The following is a 21,582-nucleotide window of genomic DNA, read 5'->3' on the forward strand; positions in this document are numbered from 1 at the left end:
ATTACTCCACTGCTGTCTTTGACTGGCAGTTAACTTCTCAAACTCCACCCTCTGCTCTTCTCTAATGCTCCCACCATTCAAAAACATCAAAAGCTGCTTTTTCTGAGCCTGAAACCCTTTTATTACCCATTTTGTCAGGTTTCTTTCTCCCCCACTGTTGCTATTTATATACCTCAGTCCTCTTTTCCACCACAGCACAGAGACAATGGAGAGTTAACAAGGTTTAAGCCCACATTAGTACACTACACTGCCCCTTATTACTCCAGAATTCCTCAAGAAAAAAATAACAGCAAGAAAACCACCTCTACATGACAACAGCATTGTGCTAAAGGGCAAGACGGTTGGGTTCAAAGTTAAAATGAGTAATATATTTAAAAGGAGGCTTGGTCTATTTGTGCTCATTGAAAATGAAATGTGTAAACTGAAACCTTGGGGAGAGAAGCAGTTATTTTACAGTTGGGTGTTAATAGTGAGTATCTGCATGAGGTGACTAAAATTGCACAACAGAAGATTTTAGAGTACTAGCAAATAAACTAGCAAATAAACTGTTAAAAATAATACTGTTGAATTTATTGTAAAAAAAAAAAAAAAAAATACGGTTACATTTGTACTTGTATAACAACATACTTTGAACAATACTGAACTGTAAAAGTGCATGTATGTAATGCATACTTCCTAAAACAAAAACAAAAAATACATGTATTGTCTTATGAAGTCTAATTTCATTTTCAAACACATCACTAAATTAACATACAGTTAATGAATGTGCAGGCGTTTAATATACAATTTTTACATTCTTTTTACATAAAAATAATTTTTACTGCATATATGCACTGAAAAAAGGCTTTTGAATTTAATGTATTTATCTACATTTAAGGTATTTATTATGAGTTAAAAATACTCATTCTTTTTTAGAAATATCAGCTCAGTTATATTGAATAAATCCAACTAAATCTTTCTACTAGATTCTATATTTTCAGTTTAAACCGGTTTTCTTCATCATTAGTGTAAAGTCCAGCTAACTACCCATGAAGAATAATTTGTGGGAGCTATAGTATCTGATCTTCTACATAAACTACAAATAAGTACAAAGTTTACCTTAGTTAAAAGGAGCACTTATCTCCATGATAGTGACTTCAAATAATTCACTATAATTGAACTGAAAACAGCATGGGTAACACTAAACAGAACTGTAAACACTGTAAATACTTTCTGGCTGTTCTTCCTCACTGTGTTGTGATGGTCTCCCCATTCTCTTCAAGGCCTTCCTCTCCATACAGAGACATGCTGCAACTTCAGCTTTGAATTTTGCAAGGCTGCACACACCTTTTGGGGGATGTCACAGTCTCTGCTGTCTCTCCGGAAGAGGAGCCAGGCCTCAACAACAGCCAGATCAAACATGTGGAAGACCACTCGGTGATACCACTTTTTGGATCGAATATTTGTTTTGTAGAAGGCGATGAGAGAGTCTAGTAGATCAACCCCTCCCATCCATTTGTTGTGGGATTGTACTGTTTCATGGGGTTTCCCCCCTTGAATGGGACACTTTTTTAATCCACAAAAAGATTTCCATCAATAGGGATTGCTTGGAACTTCTCCAAGAGGGATGTCAGCAGTGGGCGCACCTTGTACAGCTTGTCATTGGAGACCCAGCCAACCTAGTACGCCCGGTATGGCCTTATGCGATTCCATTATGGTACAATGTTGCCTCAAGGCAACATGCAGTTTTTTGAAAAGTTTTTGAAAATACTTCTTTAGTTACCATTGAAGGTGATTCAGATTTTTTGAAAAATGCACTTTTCATTGGAGAAAATATGGAGCCATGTGACATGTGCTGAAAGAGGAAACAAAATAGACCCCTGTGGGTCTTGTGACCACTCTTTTTGCATTTTCATTGGTTAGTATTTGAATTACAATGTATATTTATATTTAATTGAAATAAGTCTGTTCAAAACTTGGATAAAACATTTAAAAACAACTTATTATTATTATTATTGAGTAAAATGAAAAACATAATTAAAAATAAATAGAAACATTTGGAAACATATAATATAATAAGGACCAAATAAAATAAATTCAGAGTGCCGTTAGTCTAGTAAATGTGAGCAGACATGTATTAGGTCAGGATGGCACCATGACTGTCTGATCCCTGAGAGTAATCTGTAAGTTTAACTGATTTACTGCTTATTTGCATCCTGCTATGCATTGAAGGGAATCACAAACAGATCACTTTCCCTTAGGACTGATTCATACATACAAAGTCAACCTAGCCTCAGGAGAGCCAGGTTTTCCTGTCACAACAATACACTTCATGCCATTAGGCAACTGAAATGATTTTGGTTGAGTCTAAACCTGTTGCTTAGAAGTGTGTATTATACTGTATATTATTTATATGCAGAAATTATTTTGTAAAAATAGTTCCAGCATTATCAGATTTGTGTTGCTAATACACATTTTCTTTTTGGTTGTCTCTAAAAGAATGAACTAATGTTCAAAAATAAATATCAAAATGAATTTTCATTTAGTTCAAGCTTTGCCAGTAATGAAGTGTGGAACAACCATTCAGCAGCACCATCAATGCTATAATGATCCAGATCTAACAAAAGCAAACTCTCTCAGAACATCATGTGCAAATATTTAAATGAAAGTTAAATCCCAACATTAGTTTTTGAATTCGAATGTATACACAGAACATAAAAGGTTGAAACCCTTAACATCACATGTGATCCCTCAAATGCATTAAATATGACAGCAGTTCAAATGTGAATTCATGCAGACATATTCCAGTCATTGACAGAAGTACTTTAAAAGGCCCAAAGAATGAGCATACTTTCCAGAACAAGCAGTCGGAAAGATCTGATTATAGCTAGCAAGGAAACATTGCTGGAAAATGACATAATGACACATAAAGCTTATCCTCACCATCAACAGAACATAATTACCTTGAACCTTTGATAGTTTGGATTATTTTTGTCAGTTCTTACTTTTCCATGTAGGTGAGAGTGCACAAAGTTTGCTTTGACATGTCAGATCAATAGTAATTGTGAAGTTTGCCTTAGCAAAGCAACGCTAGTAATCGTTTGTTGTGGAACTTGTGTTATTTTGTTGCTTTTCAAGAGAATAATCAAATGAATACTTATCAATAGTCTGTATTACTAACCTCCCTTCAACACTGCAACATAGTTGCTTGAAGGTTAATTAGCATCTGCATACTGCAGGGTACTGCATACCCTATTTCCAGACAAATCTTTTGAGAGGCTCCAGTTAACAGCCAGTTAGCAAGCGTTCCCAGCACCACGGCAATTCTCCAGGCCTCCCAGCCACTGGCCTGATCTGTAATCCCCATGACCGTGTGTTCAAAGCAACTGAATGACTATATTCTAATCCAACTATCACATATCGTCAGCCAAGGCTTTACCTCACAGCGCAAAAATGTCTGTTTCAGGGATTCTCATGGAGGGATTTTAAATTGAAATGTAACTGCCTGCTGAGTGATGTCACATGGGTGTACTGAGAATTAAGCATTCATTAATTCAGCAGTTCATTTGTCAGTAATTTGGATATGTCTTCGGCTTTGAAAAAGTCAGCAAGCAATTTTGATTTACTCATTACATATTTAATTATGCAATTAATACACATGACTGATGTACAGTATGTCAGTAACTTGAAATACGCTTTTCTCGTCTTTTTCCAAACCTTGATGTTTTATTTTATCCATTCATGGTACAAAAAAGATAGTTTTCCTATTAAAATCAAGTTTAGGGTTTGTGTAAGGGGTTAGACTTCATGGTTAGGTTTAGTTTAGGAAAAATGTTAATAACATTGTTCGTTGGTTTGTTTTTGTCTCTTTTCTATGGGAGGAAAAGTTGTACATTTTTGTCAGAGCAAACTCATACAGTTTCTTGAGAGATTGCAATATCATACTAATTATCACAACTTGTCAAGAGACTGAGTTGGCTATTAAGTTTTTATTAGCAAGTCTGGCAATTTTTGCCTGACGAATGACAAAATGGGTGAAAAAAATCCCATAGACTTACACTGAAGGAATGACCTCATCTCTGCGTGGGTAAGCACCACTCACATTTTCTTTCAAGATTGTAAAGATTTGTTAGAAATTGGAAATTCTAAAGGTGACAACGCTTCAGTGAAAGGTCTTGGAAGTTACACTTCTATGAGAATATATATTTATGTAGAATCAGCAGGAAGCTGATCAGCATCTGATCTCACAGAAACTATCACAATGAGTTTGTGAGCACTTGTTAATTGGACTCAGTTTCGTTACATTTTAAACATAACATAGAACTCTTAAAGTCATAAAATGTCAGTGGAGGTTTTATACGAATGCAGTTTGACAGTAAAAGAGAACACAAATACAGTCAGTTTATTTCTGTGATATGTTTCAAGAGTTCAAAAGTTTCTTGTATGTAAAGCTATGAGGACCCCAGGCCCTCTGACTCATAATAAAAATGTAGGCATCTTCTTTCCATGAAACTGTGCAACGGTTGTTATACTCATGCAACCATGCATTTGTTTGTCAAACCAGTACGTGGTTTGTGGCCTGATGTTTTTTTCATTTAGCAAATATCTTGTATTTTGTGGTTTCTCTGAGGTGGAACTGGCATTACAAGACACATCAAGGTCAACAAGTGTAAAAGAGAGGTATCTATTGTTTATAGAGGGTTCTTAGAGATGTTTTATTACTTGAGAGTCATTTTCCAGTCTCAGACAAAGCTCAGACATTGTGTGGTCTGACTGTTTTACAGGCATCAGGGTAAAAGCTGTCAAAACAGACCTCAAGCCCTAATTACAAACGAGAACTTGGCACGAGGATGAGAACGGAAATGGATTCCATTTCTAAAACCTAGTTCTCTGTAATGTTTGTCATACCAATCAGTAAAGTTGATTAATGCCGTGGATGTTTGGGTGTAGCTTACATACTTATGAATCTCAGCTTATTAGCAAATAGTGTATAGTCATAAACAAAGATGTTTCAGTTATGGTACAGATAGCTTTGTTTATATGCTACACCAGTGATCTAATGTTTGTGTTGTTTTGTGTATGGATGGTTTACTTTTAACAGATAACTATCTCAGTAGTATTTTGGCAGTTATCTCTGCTTCAGGCATCTGTAACAACAGCACAATACATTTGCCTGGTTGGCTGGCTGGCTGCCCTGTACAGAGTACAGAGCTTTGCATATTTCAATCATTTTACTATCCTTCTTAAATTTAAATGTAGTAGTCATGCGCCTATTCCTTTTTTTTTTTTTTTTTTTGAGGGGCATCAGTGGCAGTCTTGACTCAATTGGTGCCCTAGATGACTACAGAAAATAAAGGCCAAAGTTTACTTCACTTTTCCACATGCCGCTCCATCTCTCACACTGTCGAGCACTCAGCCTTTCAAAGTATACTCTTTTGACCGCAAGTTTATATGGATGCGTTTGACGCATGTGCAGTATGACTGTTTTACGATACTCTTTCAGCAGGCACATGTGCATATGATGTAAGTAGACATGGACTGTTCACTGTGTGTGAGACTTAGCAGCACATGGAAAACCAACATATACTTTGACCTTTAGTATTTCTGTAGATAAGTTTAATATACACCCACTGAGCACTTTATTAGGAACTATGGTACTAATAAAGTGCCTGATGTGGTCTTCTTCTGGTGTAGCCAATTCACCTCAAGTTTGGTTTGTTTTGAGATTGTGCATTCTGAGATGCTGTTTTGCTCACTACAATTGTACAGAAGGGGTTATCTGAGTTACAGTTGTCTTTCTGTCAGCTCGAACCAGTCTGGCCATTCTCTGTTGACCTCTCTCATCAATGAGGCATTTCCATCAGCAGAACTGCCACTCACTAGATGTTTTTTGGTTTTGGCACCATTCAGAGTAAACTCAAGAGACTGTTGTGCATGAAAATCCCAGGAGATCAGCAGTTACAGAAATATTCAAACCAGCCCATCTGGCACCGACAATCATGCCACAGTCCATTTTCCCCCATTCGGATGGTTGATGTGAACATAAACTGAAGCTTCTGACCCATATCTGCATGATTTTATGCATTGCACTGTTGCCAAACGATTGGCTGATTAGATAATCTCATGAATCTGTAGGTGTACAGGTGTTCCTAATAATGTGCTCAGTGTGTGTATGTTAGTCTAGTGGTAAAGTTTCACCTTCAGAGATCTAAGCAAAGAAATTGATAATGATTATTTTGATTCTCCTTAAACAATTACAATACATTGTAATGACATTTTAATAATAGTAGAGTAGAATAATAGTAAAAATAAATAGTAGACGATGACCCAGTTAGTAGTTTCAAGTGAAAATATACTTTTGGAAGTTGCATTCAAAATCAACATGGCTGAACAATCTTGATGGGCTGAATGCTACTGATAGTAGCCATAGAAAAAAAGGTGTTGGACTGCCTGGAACAGAAGCTTGGAATGGTATTTGAGACATACTAAAAAAAGTACACTTCAAATCAGTCCCCATAATCATAGGTTTGGCTTGTCTCTGTACAGTGGGAGAGGATACATACAGTATGTGTCTGATGCTCCGTCTACTGCAGACATGGCTTATGACATCTGCAGCCACATATTACATATGGACTGTGTGAAACCTTTAAAGTGGGTGGAAGAAATATGATTCAGACTCATTGAAGAAGTCTTTTCAGCAATGTGGTTGATTTTGGGGTGATCCGCATCTCAGACTTGCCTTGAAGAATGTAGAAGTCCCCTCTCTGCCCTCAAATTCATGAGAAAAGTGGTAATGAAGGCTTAAGAATATAAACTCTCACACCATTAAAACAGGCACAGATGTGTCTCAATAAAAACATGATTATGTTTGCAATAAGATCTTTTTGATCTGAATGGAATGAGAAAAAAAAATATGGTTTAAAAATATATTACATAGTGTCGTTGGAGCGTGGAATTACTGTTTGTGGCTACCTTCTCAAAATATGACATCAGCAAGACTGTTATTAGTTTCAAAGGAATAAAATAATTAGAATCTTCTTAAAATAACAATTAAAACATCTCTGTTTTTGCCTTCACATCTATATGTAGGGAATCTTTGAAACCGTTTGTGCATTATGAATACTTATATTTTTTTGGATTAAAGAACATTTTGAATTTGTGTAGCAATAAGGTTCTATATGCTAAGATCAGTTAAGGCATTAGATAGCACAAACAATGGGAAAAAATGTTATACAGCATTTATTAACAGTTTATACAACCTTTTGGTTGATGTTGATCATAATGCTAATGCTAACTCACTTTAATTTATACAACATTTAATGTTGTACATTAAAATGTTTTAGTGTATAAATGTAATAATTAACGTTAACCAAGATTCATAAATGTTTTGAAAGTATTTGTTCATGTTAACTATTGTGTTGATGTTAACATAAAGAAAATTTGTTTTTTAAGCTCAGATCATTTCCACTGCATGCAAATCTTATTCTGAATTATTTATTATTTTCCAAAATATAATTTTTTTAAATAAAATGAAACCATACAGCTATGTCCATGTAGATTTGTTTATCAACAGTATATATTCAAGATCACAGATGCCGTGACTATTTAGTGTTGAAAGGTCCTGCAGTGAGGAAATGTGCTTTCCCTTGGCGATTGTTGTAGAATAATAAATGACGTTTGAGTGAGACTAAACTTTGTAAGTGTGCTTCATTAATTCTCAAGCAACACACAACGGGTCAGTGCCAGCATTGTAAGCACAAGGGGCCGAGTTTGTTTTGCTTGCATGCTTCAGCAACAGTTTTGACAGAGTAGGAGACACTGAACTATAAACATCTAAGGTCTGGAAATGATTTTATTCCTTAATAATTGATGCAAGTCATCTGTGTCTATAGTATGTGAGTCCTTATCCCTGTTTTTTTTTAGATGTTTAAAGGGGTAGTTCAACCAAAATTAAAATATTGTAATCATTTAGTATCTCTCATCTTGTTTCAACCCATTCCCCATACCCATTGATTTTTTTCTTTCCATATTAATTTTTTGCCTAACCTTTACCATTCACTTTAATTGTAAGGTTCACATTCTGCCTAACATTTCCTTTTCCACAGACAAGGGCAAAAATTCCAGTGGGATGGGGTGAGGTAAACCCCAATAATCAAAACAAACGAGTACAATCCCCCCATTATTTAAACAGTGATCAATGGAAACATGGTTAAATGCTTCATGCTGCAACCTCTCCAATGTACAAGATGAATCTACACCCTTGTCCCCAAAAGAAAGAAATTCAGATGGGTTTGAATTGTATTGGGGTTTTGGGACAAAATTGCCATCAAAATTTAAAATGTGGGAGGTGAAAAATGCCCTCCCAGTGAATTGTTCTGAATTGTTAGTAACATCTGATATAGTTCTTCATATTTTACTATATACCTAGGTATGCATGTTATGGCATTAAATAAGAACTGATGTTGATTCTTAGGTAATAATTTAAATGTTGAGATTGAGACTCTTGAGACTGAATCTCTTTGTATTATTGAAGCAATTCAATTGTTGTATTTGAAATAAACAGATGAGATACATTTTCATTTTAAACAGTTAAAAACCCCTTAAGAAGGTAAAAATGCCCTGAAAACCAAATCCACTGTGCATACAGTATATTGCCCCCTAATGTTAGTTAATTTCTGACACTCATTTGGAACAACATGGGGGTGAGTAAATGGTAACAAGAACTATGCCTTTAAATATGTAATGTGTAGCGTGCCAGCTGAAAGAAAATGAACAAAAATGTGATAAAGTTTCTTAGCGAATATGCTGCTTTATTCAAAAGCTAAATGGTGAATTACCAAGGCAGCCCTTGGTACAATATCAGGTTTGTGGTCCCTGAGCAAAACATTTGAACAATCAAAGAATCCAGATACTGGAATATAAATTACAGCCATTAGCAAAATTCAGAGCATTACAAAAACAAAAAACAAATAAAAAACATTTTAGAGTAATCATCATACCTATTTCTGATACATAGGTGAAATGCATATAATATCTAAACATTTATGTACAAATATAAATGTTTTAAATGGCACAGTATATATATACTGCTTTAAACTAACATTTACAGGCTAACCCAATATGGGCCATTCCCAAGAGTGAAAGAAACTCTGTTAGGATCACTGTTGTTGCTTATGTAAAGCTCTCAGTTAACATGTTCTGTATAGCAGGCATAGTGATGTACAATTGCCAGCCATACTTGTAAAGGAATAAGGAAATCTATGGCTGTAAGCCAGACCACTCTGTGCAAAACTCAGATCCATGTTATAATCACATCTTAAACTTTAGCTGCCATCTGTTTTGTACATAACTTTGTGTTACAAAAGACCTGCTGCCAATTGGAAGAGTGAGAGAAACTTTACACAAGCAACAAACAGTTCATTCAAACCAAGCTGTGCAACTTCAAATTCAGTATACTGTATCTCTGAGCAAAGCTAAAAATAAAATACAAAACCATGCCAAAATCTATCTGCCAAGATTGTTTGAATGCATTGGTATTAAATAATATAAACAATTAAAGATTTGGGGCATTTTCACACAGCTTAAAGATATCATCATAAAATGTCAAGATGATTTAAGGGAAAAAAGTGCTTGATCCTCATACACCACAGATTAAGATAACCTGACAGCATATTTGGAAAATTGCCTATTGCCAGCACAATATATCTTTAAAAAAACTAATAGCAATAATAATTATAATAACACTGACATCAAAAAAATTTAATTGTTATTAAAATGGACCTTCATTTTGTTAATTTTATCCGGAGTCCTTTACAAATTAGAACTATATAATAAAGCACCCATTTTAAAACATTGACCATAAAAATCAAATCATTAAACCTGAGGGAACAACCTGAACGGTATTTGGAGAGAATAATATATAAAGAGCAAACTAATTTACTAATTAGAATTGAAAACTAAGCATAAAAAGCTGGCAAAAGGCTTGGGTATGCTAAAAACTTACATTCTATGAGAATTGCAAATTAGATACAAGCAATATTAATGACATAAAGCACAGTTGATTGCCTGCAAAGCTTGGCGTTGAAAGCCTCCTTCTGCCGGGCCCTACGTCGTGTCTGGTTTGGACAGAATGGTCAGGCACCAGGCAGTAAGGACATTTTTAAAGGCGGGCCGCACAGCAGCCCAGTATAACCATGAAGGCCGTTTGCCACTGCAGAGTAAATGCAGCAGGCTCACGGCCCAATACAACACTGGTCCCATTGCCTTTCAGATACCGAGGCAGTGAGGGACGAGGATACAAGAAAGGAGCTGGTCGCCTTACTAGGCAACCTGAGGAGGGCACCACAGGGTGTCTGGATACAGCAGACAGTGCACAGACTTAAACCTGAGAGAGGTGATGAAAACCAAAAGGTTAAATTAGCACAAGATTTGACAAGATTTAAACAAGATCTAGAGTGTTAAGGAAGTGTCATACCTGGAAGGATCCTCCTCAACAGAGAAAGCCCCCTTCATGTTGATTATGTTCTTCTTGTTCTCAAACATTCCATAACTCAATGTAATCTGATTGAAAAGGCATGAAACAGCATTAATAAATCTATACAATATTTACCCATACAGTTACTGACCCTTGTGTTGTTCCAAATCCATATGACTTCGATTGTATTCAGATGTTAGCCTCACTCACCATTAAATTTCATTGTTTGGAAAAACGATGCAATGAGAGTGAATGATGCCTGAAGCTTTCACCCCTAACATTCTGCCAACCATCTTCTTTTGTGTTCCACAAAGAAAGTTATATGGGTTTTGAACAACATGAGAGTGAGCAAATAATGACAAATTGTTGGTTGAGCTATCCCTTTAAAGCTTTCAGAACCCCACCTGTTTGTGTACTTCTGATTTGGACACCTGTTGCAGGTTCTCCAGATGGGAGTGGAACAAGCTGCTTCGGGTCAGAGGAACCCCTAGAACTGACTCAATGATGTAGCCAACGGTACAGTCATCGGGGAGACGGATCTTCTCGGCAGTGTTCATGAAATGGCCACCACTGTCGGAAAGAGAAATAGTAAGTCAATTAAAACGGTTTCGAACATTTAAAAATATTATACATGTTCTTAGAAAATGCATTAGGCTAGTGAAATTTTTTTTGCACCTTGCCCAGGGGCTCATCTTCAAAGCCAGACCATGGCTGACACAGAAGCCTGCTCCTCCAGTAGCAAACCAGAAATTGACAGGTCTCTGCAAAAAAGCGAAATCATTAGTTTCTATTATATAAAATTGCCATCACGACCAATTACAATATTCGAAACAAAGGAATATTCCAGGATTGGCCGCATTTACTTCTATTGTAAGTGGCTCACTATAACTTAGATATTTGCTTTATTTTTTAAAGAAACAGTAAAACAAGTCTAACATTTTTGTGGTGACAAAGTAAGCCTAAAATGCTGTTGGTTGAGCTTAACTTGTATTGAACCTAAAACTTTTTTAAGGATATTTTGGAAAACCTACCATCTTGTTGTCCCCAAGTCTTTCTGTGGCCTCAATAGGCCGGTCAAGGCTTGGTTTTCCAATGTACATGTCCTTAGTGTGAGGGTAGTTGGACAGCAACTTCACCAGTGTCTTCACATTTACATAGTTATCATCATCCACATGACAGAACCACCTAAACCAGAAGATATTTAATTAGAACAACCAATATAGTAGGTTTTGACAGTAAAACATGGCTTCTACCAATTAATAATGTAGCATACTGTACTAATAATCTTGCATTTCTTACTTCTTTCCAGACTCAATGAACTTGTCATACTCAACAGCCATCTTGCAGGACAGAGCCTGGCGGCTGTGGGCAGCAGAGCAGTTGGTGTTGATGGTGTGGTCTCCTGTGCACAGAAGAGGATAGATATTAAGTGAGTGTCCACGTAATAATACACTCATGTCCATCACTTAAATAAAGTCTATTGTCTGAGAGGTCAGGTGCCTCTGCACACACCTTAACCCCCCCCCCAACAGCCCTGTGCCCCTTTAGCTAAGCACAAGATTTTTAAGAGGATTAGATGCCTGCTTTAACTGAGTCCAAACTCTGCTCATATCAAAGAAGGAATGCCTGCTTCTTTCTGGCCTTGAGACTCTTGTATCAGGATGCAACACTCACCGATTTTTTTCTTAAGTTCCTCATCTTCGCTGTCCGTGAAGATGTAAGTCTGTGAAAACAAAGACAAAGCCTGGTCAGTTATCTCTTTTAAGTCAAGTCACACATGTTCATCAATGAATCACTTGAGCAAAGATAAAACCAGAAATAAGCAAGTTCCAAACAAGAATCGTATGTCTTGGAGTGCTGTTTATCCCAAGCGGATTGATTAGGAAGCATTGTCTGCATTTTACGCCATGGAAAACTCAGCAAGTTAAACAAGCCAAAAACACCCCCAAAATAAAGACCCCTTGTTCTCGTTTTCAGTCTCTCCATGACAACTGCTCAGCACCCGAAAGCATCCCAGGCCCAGAACAAAATGGGGGAGCAGATTACCCCACTTACCCCCAAGAACTCCACCCCCAACTACCCCCAATCTATTGCCCCCATCCACCTCCCATGTCTTTCCATTCGTCATCCCTCTATCCCCTTCAGACAAGATAAAAATGCCATGAGAAGGAATAGGCAACAGAATGGGAAAGTCATTTGAAAGAAATAAAAGACACATCAGGTCCCATTCTCTCCAAACTTCCCAGACACAGTCGGATTGATGAATATACATTCAGCCCAATGCAGCAGTCACAGTGATGTCTGACCCTGGTGGGTTTTGTTAACATTAAAATAGATGGGGGTAGTGCATTGGGGTGGGATTAGGGAGCTCATTGTGGAAGATAAGACAGAGCAGGTGCAAGGCAGCAGCCCCGGCTCAAAGGAGCCATTGAGAAATAGACGCCACACGCCTCAGACAGACTGATGAAAAGGTGCCCTGGCCATGCACTGTCGTTAACCTGTTTGCTTTCCACCTCAGGTGAGACAGCACCTGCCACCTGCTGCCTTATCTCAGCCACGTGTCTGAACAGGTCAATCTGCCCACGCCCTCTCGCTCTTCAACGCCTACGTTACAAAACGTCCACCTGTTCTCTTATGTACTCTAAGTTAGCTACACTGTAAAAAAAAAATCTTAAATTGATTGTAAGGAAAAAGAACGTTAAAAATGCTACAGTAAAAAAATATTTAATTGGTTAACCGATAGTTTCCTTATCAGATACGGTGAAAAAAGATAAAAAGCAGATTATATTTTTAAGGTTAATGCTCTATCAAGTTTTAAATCAAGAAAACCTATGTCCTTACCCTAAACCTTAATACTAACCTGTAGTGTCATAAAAGCAAATGTGAGATGAAAAATGCAATTGCTGGAGTACCTCGTCATTTCATGTTGCCTCTACACTTTTGCAAGTGCAACACTTTATCAGTTGAGCTACCGCACAATTTGATCAAATGTAGTTGGTTATTTAATGCAAAAATCCATTGCCATATAGGCCACGTCCACACTAATACACATTTGTTTGAAAACACATCTTTTTCTCTATGTTTTGGCCTTCCGTCCACACTGAGATGGGTTTTGACAGTTAAAATGCTCAAAAATGCTCTCCCAAGTGCATATATTTGAAAATGGAAAAGTGTGGACAGGGGAAATGGAGATATCTGAAAACTATGACATATTTTTTGTCATGTGATTCAGTTATGATGAGTTTTCATATGAGAAACTTTTGAAAAACGTTTGAAAATGCCAGTGTGGACAGAGAGTGTTTCGAAAACAGTTTTTTCAAATGTATCCGGATTAATGTGGATTAATAAAGTCATGCGCTATAGTAAAATTGTTTCAGTGTTATACGTTTTTATGAACTTGTGAGTCGTTGTAGCACCTCTAGTGTATATTTTACCAGGATACTGCCACACATAAAAGTCATGATATATATGGTAGTGAACAGTGTAATATAAATATAAATATGCAGGCACCAAAGTGACATTCTGTAATGCCTGACATGTTATCACTGTATATTTTTCAGTGAATTTCCAGCAATCTCAGCTGCCAGTTTTCTTTTTAACTGTAAATTAAAGTTTATGTTTTGTGATCTTTATTTCAACAGTGGATAATTTAAAATATATATATATATATTTTGACTAAATCCCTACACACTCACATAAGCATGGACTCATTCCCCAGTCCATAGTTGCATATTTTTTAAATGTTCAGCTTTGTCAGATAATGTTTGATATGCAGAGCAAACTCTGAGCAGATGTGTAGTGCAGGCATCTGTTTGTTGAGAGTGGGTTGGCGGTTGGGCTGGTAAAGGATCAGAGGCTGCCACTGTTTGCTCAGAGTTACGCTGAAAGAACAGACTAACTACACAGGCAACTACCTAGAAAAGCTGGGCATTGATAGAGGAGAGAAACCTCATAGCTGATTAGTGCATTACAATGTGCATGTGTGTGTGTGTGCGCCTGTGTGTGGCTATTCACCCCCACCCTATCCCTGCTTCAACTATCACTTTCCATTGAGACAATGAGGAGTGCTTTCAGGCTGGGTAAATCCCAAAAATGTCTGCCTGCATTTGCATACAGCTGCAGTGGTTAACTAAAGAGAGGCCTCTCATGGCGGATGCTTTGTTTCTTGATTTCCCTTTCATTGAATAATGAAAAGATGTTTTGAGCCAAAATGACCCAATTACTCAAGCATGTTTTCTTTCTTAAATGTCAAGTCTTCAGAATATAAATTTTCCATCGTTCTGCACACAAAAAAGGATGACGGTTTTTATTGGATTATGTGTGGAGTTCTGATGAGCGGGTGAAAGTTGGTAGGGCTTCCTACCCCACTAAAGAAATCCTGGAGCCTGACTGTCTGTCTCCTGCTCCCCAGAAAGGAAAGAGAGAGAGATGTTACTCCCTCTATGAAACACCACCCAGCCCAGTTAGCTCTACTGTACCTGTGCCAGTTTAATGTACCAAACCACCAGAAACTCAAGCCACAACAGATCCACACTGCTTACATTGTCCTTTATGCTCAACAATTATAGCCAAGGATTCAAAACAAGAGAAACCACTGTCACAAACTGAGTTGCTGAGTATTTACACAGTTACGTGTTTCAAATAGAAGTAATGAGGTTGGTCATGGTGGTACTTTTGGATTGAGCAAGTCAAGCAGTTGATCTGAATGGCATTTGGGAGCTGTCTGTGTAACTGGACACCAGATACCACAGCCACGGCACAGGCTGTTCTGTCATTGTTGTGAATTGTGAATCGCTGGGGAAGCTGCATTGTTCCAGGGGGGAAATTCAGAGAAACAGCGGAAGCCAGAAGCTGCTGCCTGAACAATTCAAATGGGAGTAGATCAGATTGAAGAGAATAACACTATTCAAGAGACTCATCAAGTCAAGTACACTACAACATGTAATTTTAAAGGGGTCATATAATGCCATTTTTGTACAAGTTAATATGAATCTTTAGGGTCTAAATGAAAACTTTGTAATATACTTTTATTAAAAATTCTCATTAGTATTTTAAGAAAACACTAATTTTACCTGCTCAAAAACAGCTCTTTTTTCAGCACGCCATTTCAGAGCATATGACTTTAAATGATAATGAACTTTGGTCACCCCGCCCCTCCGTTCTGGAGTTATTCTCCGTATAACTGTTTTTTTGACATTACTTCTTAATCAGTAACATACAAGTAAACCAGGTGTAACTTAGTGTTACCATGTTAACTGTAACACCTGCGTACACAGTTTTTAATAACACAATAACCATAACGCGTTGTTCATTATAAACGTGGGATTATGAATTATATTGAGAACGTCGTAACGTTATGGAAAACATGCCGTAGTGTACCCTGAGTGTAAACATTAGCCACATTCATTGTGAAGCGTGCAAGCGATTTGCAAAGATTAATATAAAGGTTAATAAAACGTTACACTTACTTCTTCTGGAGGTGCAAAGGGAATATAAATAGTTTGTACCGAATCTTTTTTCAGCAGCAGCTTCTTAGCAAAACCAGCTTTATACTGACCCTCGTTTATAAAGCAGTATGGTGAAAAATGATTCACGCAAACATGAACGCATTGACGTTGCTCGTGGGGAATATTCCCATCGTAAACAAAACTCAGCCACTGCGTCTTCAGCGGCTCAGATTTAGGAACATCAAAATGACTGCTGAGTTCGTTATTACACCTAAGAACAGAACACCACAATCGCTTAGGCGCCATTCTGCTCCAGTGTATCAACAATGATGACGGACTATGATTGACAGCTCGCTCACGAGCGAGGCCGGGTCTGTGTTGAAACACTGCTGTCAATCAACAATCCTGGGAGGGGCGTCCGACCGTGTGACGTCACACGGTCGAATGGCTCGATTGGAGGCAGGGGAAAATATATAAGGAGATTAAAACAAAAACACTGGATGGATTTTTATCATAATAGGATGGTTGTGTACAGGCACAGCCAACACACATTTCAGTACAATCAACTTGAAAAAGTGCATGTACCATTATATGACCCCTTTAAAGGAATATCCTGTCATCATTTACTCACATGCTATGACTTTCTTTCATGGAACACAAAAGGAGACGATAGGCATTATGGAAAAATATGCAATGAAAGCGAATGGTGACATGGAAATGAGACTGTAACAACATTGAGGTGAATAAATGATAAACTCATTTTAATTTTCAGTGAACCGTCGCTTTTACAGACAGAAAGCAGAAATCAGTACTCGAGCTCTAGTGTTTCATTCTGTTTTGAAAATACTGATAATTCCAGTCTATTAATAAGGTCTGGGGAGCTTCTAGTTGTCCTTGACTAACTCTAAACAATGAAAAGGCAGTTTCCCAGCGAGAAGTGTCGCAGGCTGCCATAGTGTCAACAGCAAATGCTGATTGGATCTACTCCCCGTGTTTACATGTAAACAGCCCAAGACAGTGAGCTGTTAATCACCCGTCACGGCAACACCTGAAGCAGGTGAGAGGGAAGGAAAGATGAGTTCATCACACAGAACATGAGCTGATAACCCCTATGAACATGTTCACAATGCTCATCTCACTTGACATATGTGACACAGTTCTCATGCTGTGGGCCTAACAATGCCTGGCACCTCGAAACACTTGTTTGGTGCCAGCCATTGTGGCTAGCAGCCAAACGGTACACTGGATACTTTAGGATAATCCACAGCCATTCAGATGACAATTACTGGGATTTCACGTACTCAGGTGTTGCACATGGATGAATGTTTAAATAATTTGAGAGCGGACCTCCATATATGTATATTGTGAATGTGAGGATTCATATAGCTGCCATTATAGCTTATCTTTTGTTCTTTGAGTCCCAGCCACCTGGCACCCATTCTCTAGGAACTCCCCCTTGTGTTCTGGGCTGCACTGGTCTTTTATGTCTGCACTGCTCCCCACCAGCTGCCACTATTAATCCCTGCTGTTAACTCTCTACTCTGTGAGTTAACTTCTATCATCTTCTGTACTGAGCAAACTCAAAGGGAGCATAGTCTTAAATTTGCAAGGCCTGGTGTGACCATATCAGTTTATCATGAAAGTGAAGGTAAAATTTAAACTGACTAATTGAGTGCAGAAACTAACCTGTCATACAAAGGCAAAACACAGTATGTTTGCCAAGAATGAAATTGAAAAAGATTAGATTGCCACGCCACATATCTTATATATACCCACTTGGTTAGGTATGTATAGTTGAGGTAAACCTGTTTGTCACAAGACATATTAGTCTAAAAATGACAAAAGTTTGGTCATATTTTGACTAAATGTATAGTTGCTGTGTTTTGCCTTTGCAAGACAGTAAAGTCAAATTAATTATATTCCTATTCTGAAAATTCAAACAATAGCAAAAAAAAGCATCAAATGTCAATGTCTTTGATATTCACAGAATGACTAGAAAAAGAATGTTCTTTGTCCTCAAATCATGAAACGTGTTGCTATGGCTATATGAGCCTTATTCAAATTACAAGAATCCCCCACTCGTCAAAGGTGTGAGGTAACTGATTTTGAAAGAGCCCCGAGGCAAATTAAACAGACTTTTGTCAAATGTATGAGCAACTACTCTAGATGGTGGTTAAAATCACATTGACTGCTCCGTGCTTTTGTACCAGCTGTTTCTCAGAGCTGTATTTTCAGACTGAGAGCCACTCAGCATGCTGCTCAAAAGCTTTCCTAGCCTATAGGTGCTGTTCCTTTGTGCCCCCAGTATCTCCATAATGAAGACTCTCTTTTCCCACCGCTTGGGTAGCTTGACCCAGCCTCTGCTCCAGGTCCCCGGTTCCCATGGAGAGTGGGAGACAAGGGGCTGGCGAAGCTTTTCTTTCCCCTTCAGAAAGACGCTTTGTTAGCGCTGAGAAGGGTACAAGTCTGAAACCGCTGCTGTGATGCATCTTTAGGCCTGGCGCATTCACCGGGACACCCCAAAAAATGGGGCGGGAGTGCAAGAAAAAGGGGGGCTTACAGCCACCCATCGCTCTGTCAGAAACATGCATTGCCACAGGCATCAGAGAAAGACTATGAATATGGGCAAATTTGTATAATGCCTTCTTAAGATGCCAGTGAGATTTAAAATAACTTTTTATTCACTTTACGTTACTATGTTCATGTTGCAATGGAATTACATGTGTATGTAGCCTACTGAGTAATAACAATGACGATGTATACAATGGACACTTTGTTAGTATTATTACAGTGGTATTTAAATAAATGTACATGTAATGTGTGTAACACGGAGAATGTTATGTGAGTTTTATACAGACATTGTTAGTGTGACTGGATTCTGAACACTTTAAATTGCGTTTATATAAAAATGAATGACCAAAATTTCAATAAAGAAAGCAATAACGCTATAATATGCTATAAATAGAAGGTATGTTCATAACGCCAACGCTGTTTACAATAATAAAACCGCAAGAAATATCCTTTGTTTCCGGTTAGAAAAATATGTAGCCGCAAAACACACTGTAATAAAGTCCAGCAGTTTATGTAATAAATAAATATGAGTGTAAACTGACGCACCTGCTGCATGTTTCTGGATATCCAGGTGTCCAGCAGAAGATCTAGTCTGGATCTGTGAAATTTCATAGTGGTCTTCACTGCGATGAAGATGTCATCGGCGCTGATGTCTTCAGCAGGCGCGTCTGTCGCCGCTCCGGACGCCTCGACGGGTTTATCCGCTTCCCTCCTGCTGCGGGTCAGCTTAGAAAAATACGCAGAAAATCCCTTCTTTCCATTCTGTCCAGTCTGAGCTCCATCATCACCCTCTGGTTCCGCCAGACTCTGGAGAGAGCGCAAGACGACCTCGCTCTCGTTCTGCATCCCGCCCATCCTAATCCGCTGATGCTGCGTGAAAACTACCAGTAGCGCGAGACAGGTGACGGTCGCCCCTGCGACGGAGAGCACAACTTTCATACTGTATGTTTTCAACATGTTTATAAAACTCTCTTTATGGATGTGCACTGCATCAATGTAAACATCCCTAAAAAAAACACTACTCTAAAAAAAATTTAACTTAGTGTCATCCGACCTTTCTGTCCCTCTGAAGCAATGACAGTCTCCTCATCGAGTCTCGGAGGGACTTTTATAAACTGCCCATGACACAGGCCACGCCCAGTGGGTGGGGTGTGGAATTGCTATTGTACTGTGGAAAACGCAGAGAAACTGTCAATGGGAGGACGCAGGCGAGGGGCAAAGGGGGAGGCTAAAAGGGGACAAGCAGGCGTTAACGTTGTGAAAGATCAGACTATGTATGTATTGGCTAAAATCACTGTTTAAATACCTTTACATAACTTTTGCATACCCTTTATTTTCAGGCGCTGAGTTTAAATTATTTATTGTTTGCAGGCTTTCAAATGATTGATTAGATAATATAACATTTTTAGCATATATTTTTGGTGGATAGAAACATAATCATGACAATATTTTTTTTATTGTATTTCTGTGAAACACTGCATGTGTATTAATTCTTGCATTTTTTATAGGTTTTCATGCAAATTTGCTACCATGATGTGCATAAATACCGAATACATAGGTGGAGTCAGATTTAACCCCAAAATACTGGAATCTGCTGTTATTCAAATTAAGAACAGTACAGTTCTGGTAGAATGGTTGACAGCAACTTACTGTAAAAACCTTCCTCCATACAGAATCTCTCCAGATCCTTCAAATTCAGAGGTCCATATTGGTGGACTCTCCTCTTCAGTTCACCCACAGATATTATATGCCATTCAGGTCAGGAGACTGATATAGCAAACCCTTGATTTGGATGTTTGTTATGGGTTTGTGGTCAGAGAACCATTTTTGTGTTGATTTTGATATGTTTTAGATCATTGTCTTGCTGAAAGATTCAACCAGGGCCCATTTTAAACTTTCTGGCTGAGGCAGTCAGGTTTTGATTTTTTATCTGTTGGTATTTGATTGAGTACATGATGCTATGTATCCAAACAAGATGTCCAGGTCCTTTGGCATAAAACCCCCACAACTTTAAAGATCCACCACCATATTTAACCATGGCCATGATCTACTTTTACATGGCCATGATCTACTTTTCCATATGGCTACCTCTCTATGTGCGCCAAACCCATCTCTGGTGTTTGCTGCCAAAAAACCTTTTTTTTCTTTCTTTTTTTTTTGGTTTCATCTGACCAGAACCCGGTCCCATTTGAAGTTCCAGTATTGTCTGGCAAACTGAAAATGATTGAATTTGTTGTCAGATGAGAGCAGAGGCTTTTTTCTTGAAACTCTCCCAAACAACTTGTGATGTAGGTGAAGCCTGATTGTAGTTTTGGAGACTTTCCGACCACAAGACCCAACACATTTTTGCTATTCTCCAGCTGTGATCCTTGAAGAATTTTTGGCCACTCTAACCATCCTCCTCACCATGCATGGAGACAATATAGACACATGTCTTCTTCCAGGCTGATTCGTAACATCTCCAGTTGATTGGAACTTCTTAATTATTGCCCTGATGGTGAATATGGGTATTTCAATGCTTTAGCTATTTTCTTATAGACATTTTTCATTTTGTGAAGATCAACAAACTTTTGCTGCACATCATAACTTAATTCTTTGATCTTACCTTGTGATAGATGACTAAGGGAATTTGGCCTGTGTGTTACCTCATATTTATATTCCGCTGAAACATGGTAGTTATGGCTGAACAATTTAATGTTCCAAGACACCCAGGTGTACTAAAAAACTATATACTTCATATATATTTTACTCTATAGATATCTCTTCAGAAATATTTTATTTATGCTGTGGTAATAATCACGTAACAACAAGAACAACCTGTACATTTTACAGTTTTAAACTGTTGTTTTTACGGTGTATATTTTTCAGTGCAGTACCATTGTTAATATTATTAAACAATAAACTTAATATATTAACCTTCTGTAAAAATCTGCTTTTCACTTTATAATGTATTGTTACTCACTGTAGTATTTACAGAAAGTCACATGATGACATGGTTCATCAATTGTGGCCCTTCCAGGAGCAATGACCAAAAACATGTAGAGAAAGTGCTCAGTGTCACTCACACAAACTCTAAACACAATCAGGGTAACACATGTGAAATAAAAAATT

At 37.9% G+C, this 21,582-nt stretch overlaps 1 protein-coding gene across 1 annotated transcript; it reads right to left on the reverse strand.

Annotated features, from left to right (window-relative positions):
* Nucleotides 1-8,775: 8,775 nt before the first annotated feature.
* On the reverse strand, nt 8,776-19,540 carry LOC127652832 (beta-1,3-N-acetylglucosaminyltransferase lunatic fringe-like). Its single transcript, XM_052139236.1, has 8 exons — nt 19,018-19,540; nt 12,128-12,176; nt 11,753-11,855; nt 11,485-11,638; nt 11,129-11,214; nt 10,858-11,023; nt 10,454-10,539; nt 8,776-10,363 (listed from the first exon to the last, which is right to left on the reverse strand). Exons 1-8 carry the CDS (start codon nt 19,426-19,428, stop codon nt 10,300-10,302), a joined length of 1,119 nt encoding a protein of 372 aa, XP_051995196.1. The 5' UTR covers nt 19,429-19,540; the 3' UTR covers nt 8,776-10,299.
* Between the last annotated feature and the right edge of the window lie 2,042 nt (nt 19,541-21,582).

This window comes from Xyrauchen texanus, chromosome 12, assembly GCF_025860055.1.
Source record: "Xyrauchen texanus isolate HMW12.3.18 chromosome 12, RBS_HiC_50CHRs, whole genome shotgun sequence".
Classification (NCBI taxonomy): Eukaryota; Metazoa; Chordata; class Actinopteri; order Cypriniformes; family Catostomidae; genus Xyrauchen; species Xyrauchen texanus.

Excerpts from the sequence above, each read along its gene's own strand:
- LOC127652832 (XM_052139236.1), bottom strand. The coding sequence starts at position 19,428 with ATGTTGAAAACATACAGTATGAAAGTTGTGCTCTCCGTCGCAGGGGCG. Across the intron at positions 11,024-11,128 it reads AAGATGAGCCCCTGGGCAAG|TGGTGGCCATTTCATGAACA; the intron begins GTGCAAAAAAAA and ends TCTTTCCGACAG. Across the intron at positions 10,364-10,453 it reads GTTGAGGAGGATCCTTCCAG|GTTTAAGTCTGTGCACTGTC; the intron begins GTATGACACTTC and ends CACCTCTCTCAG.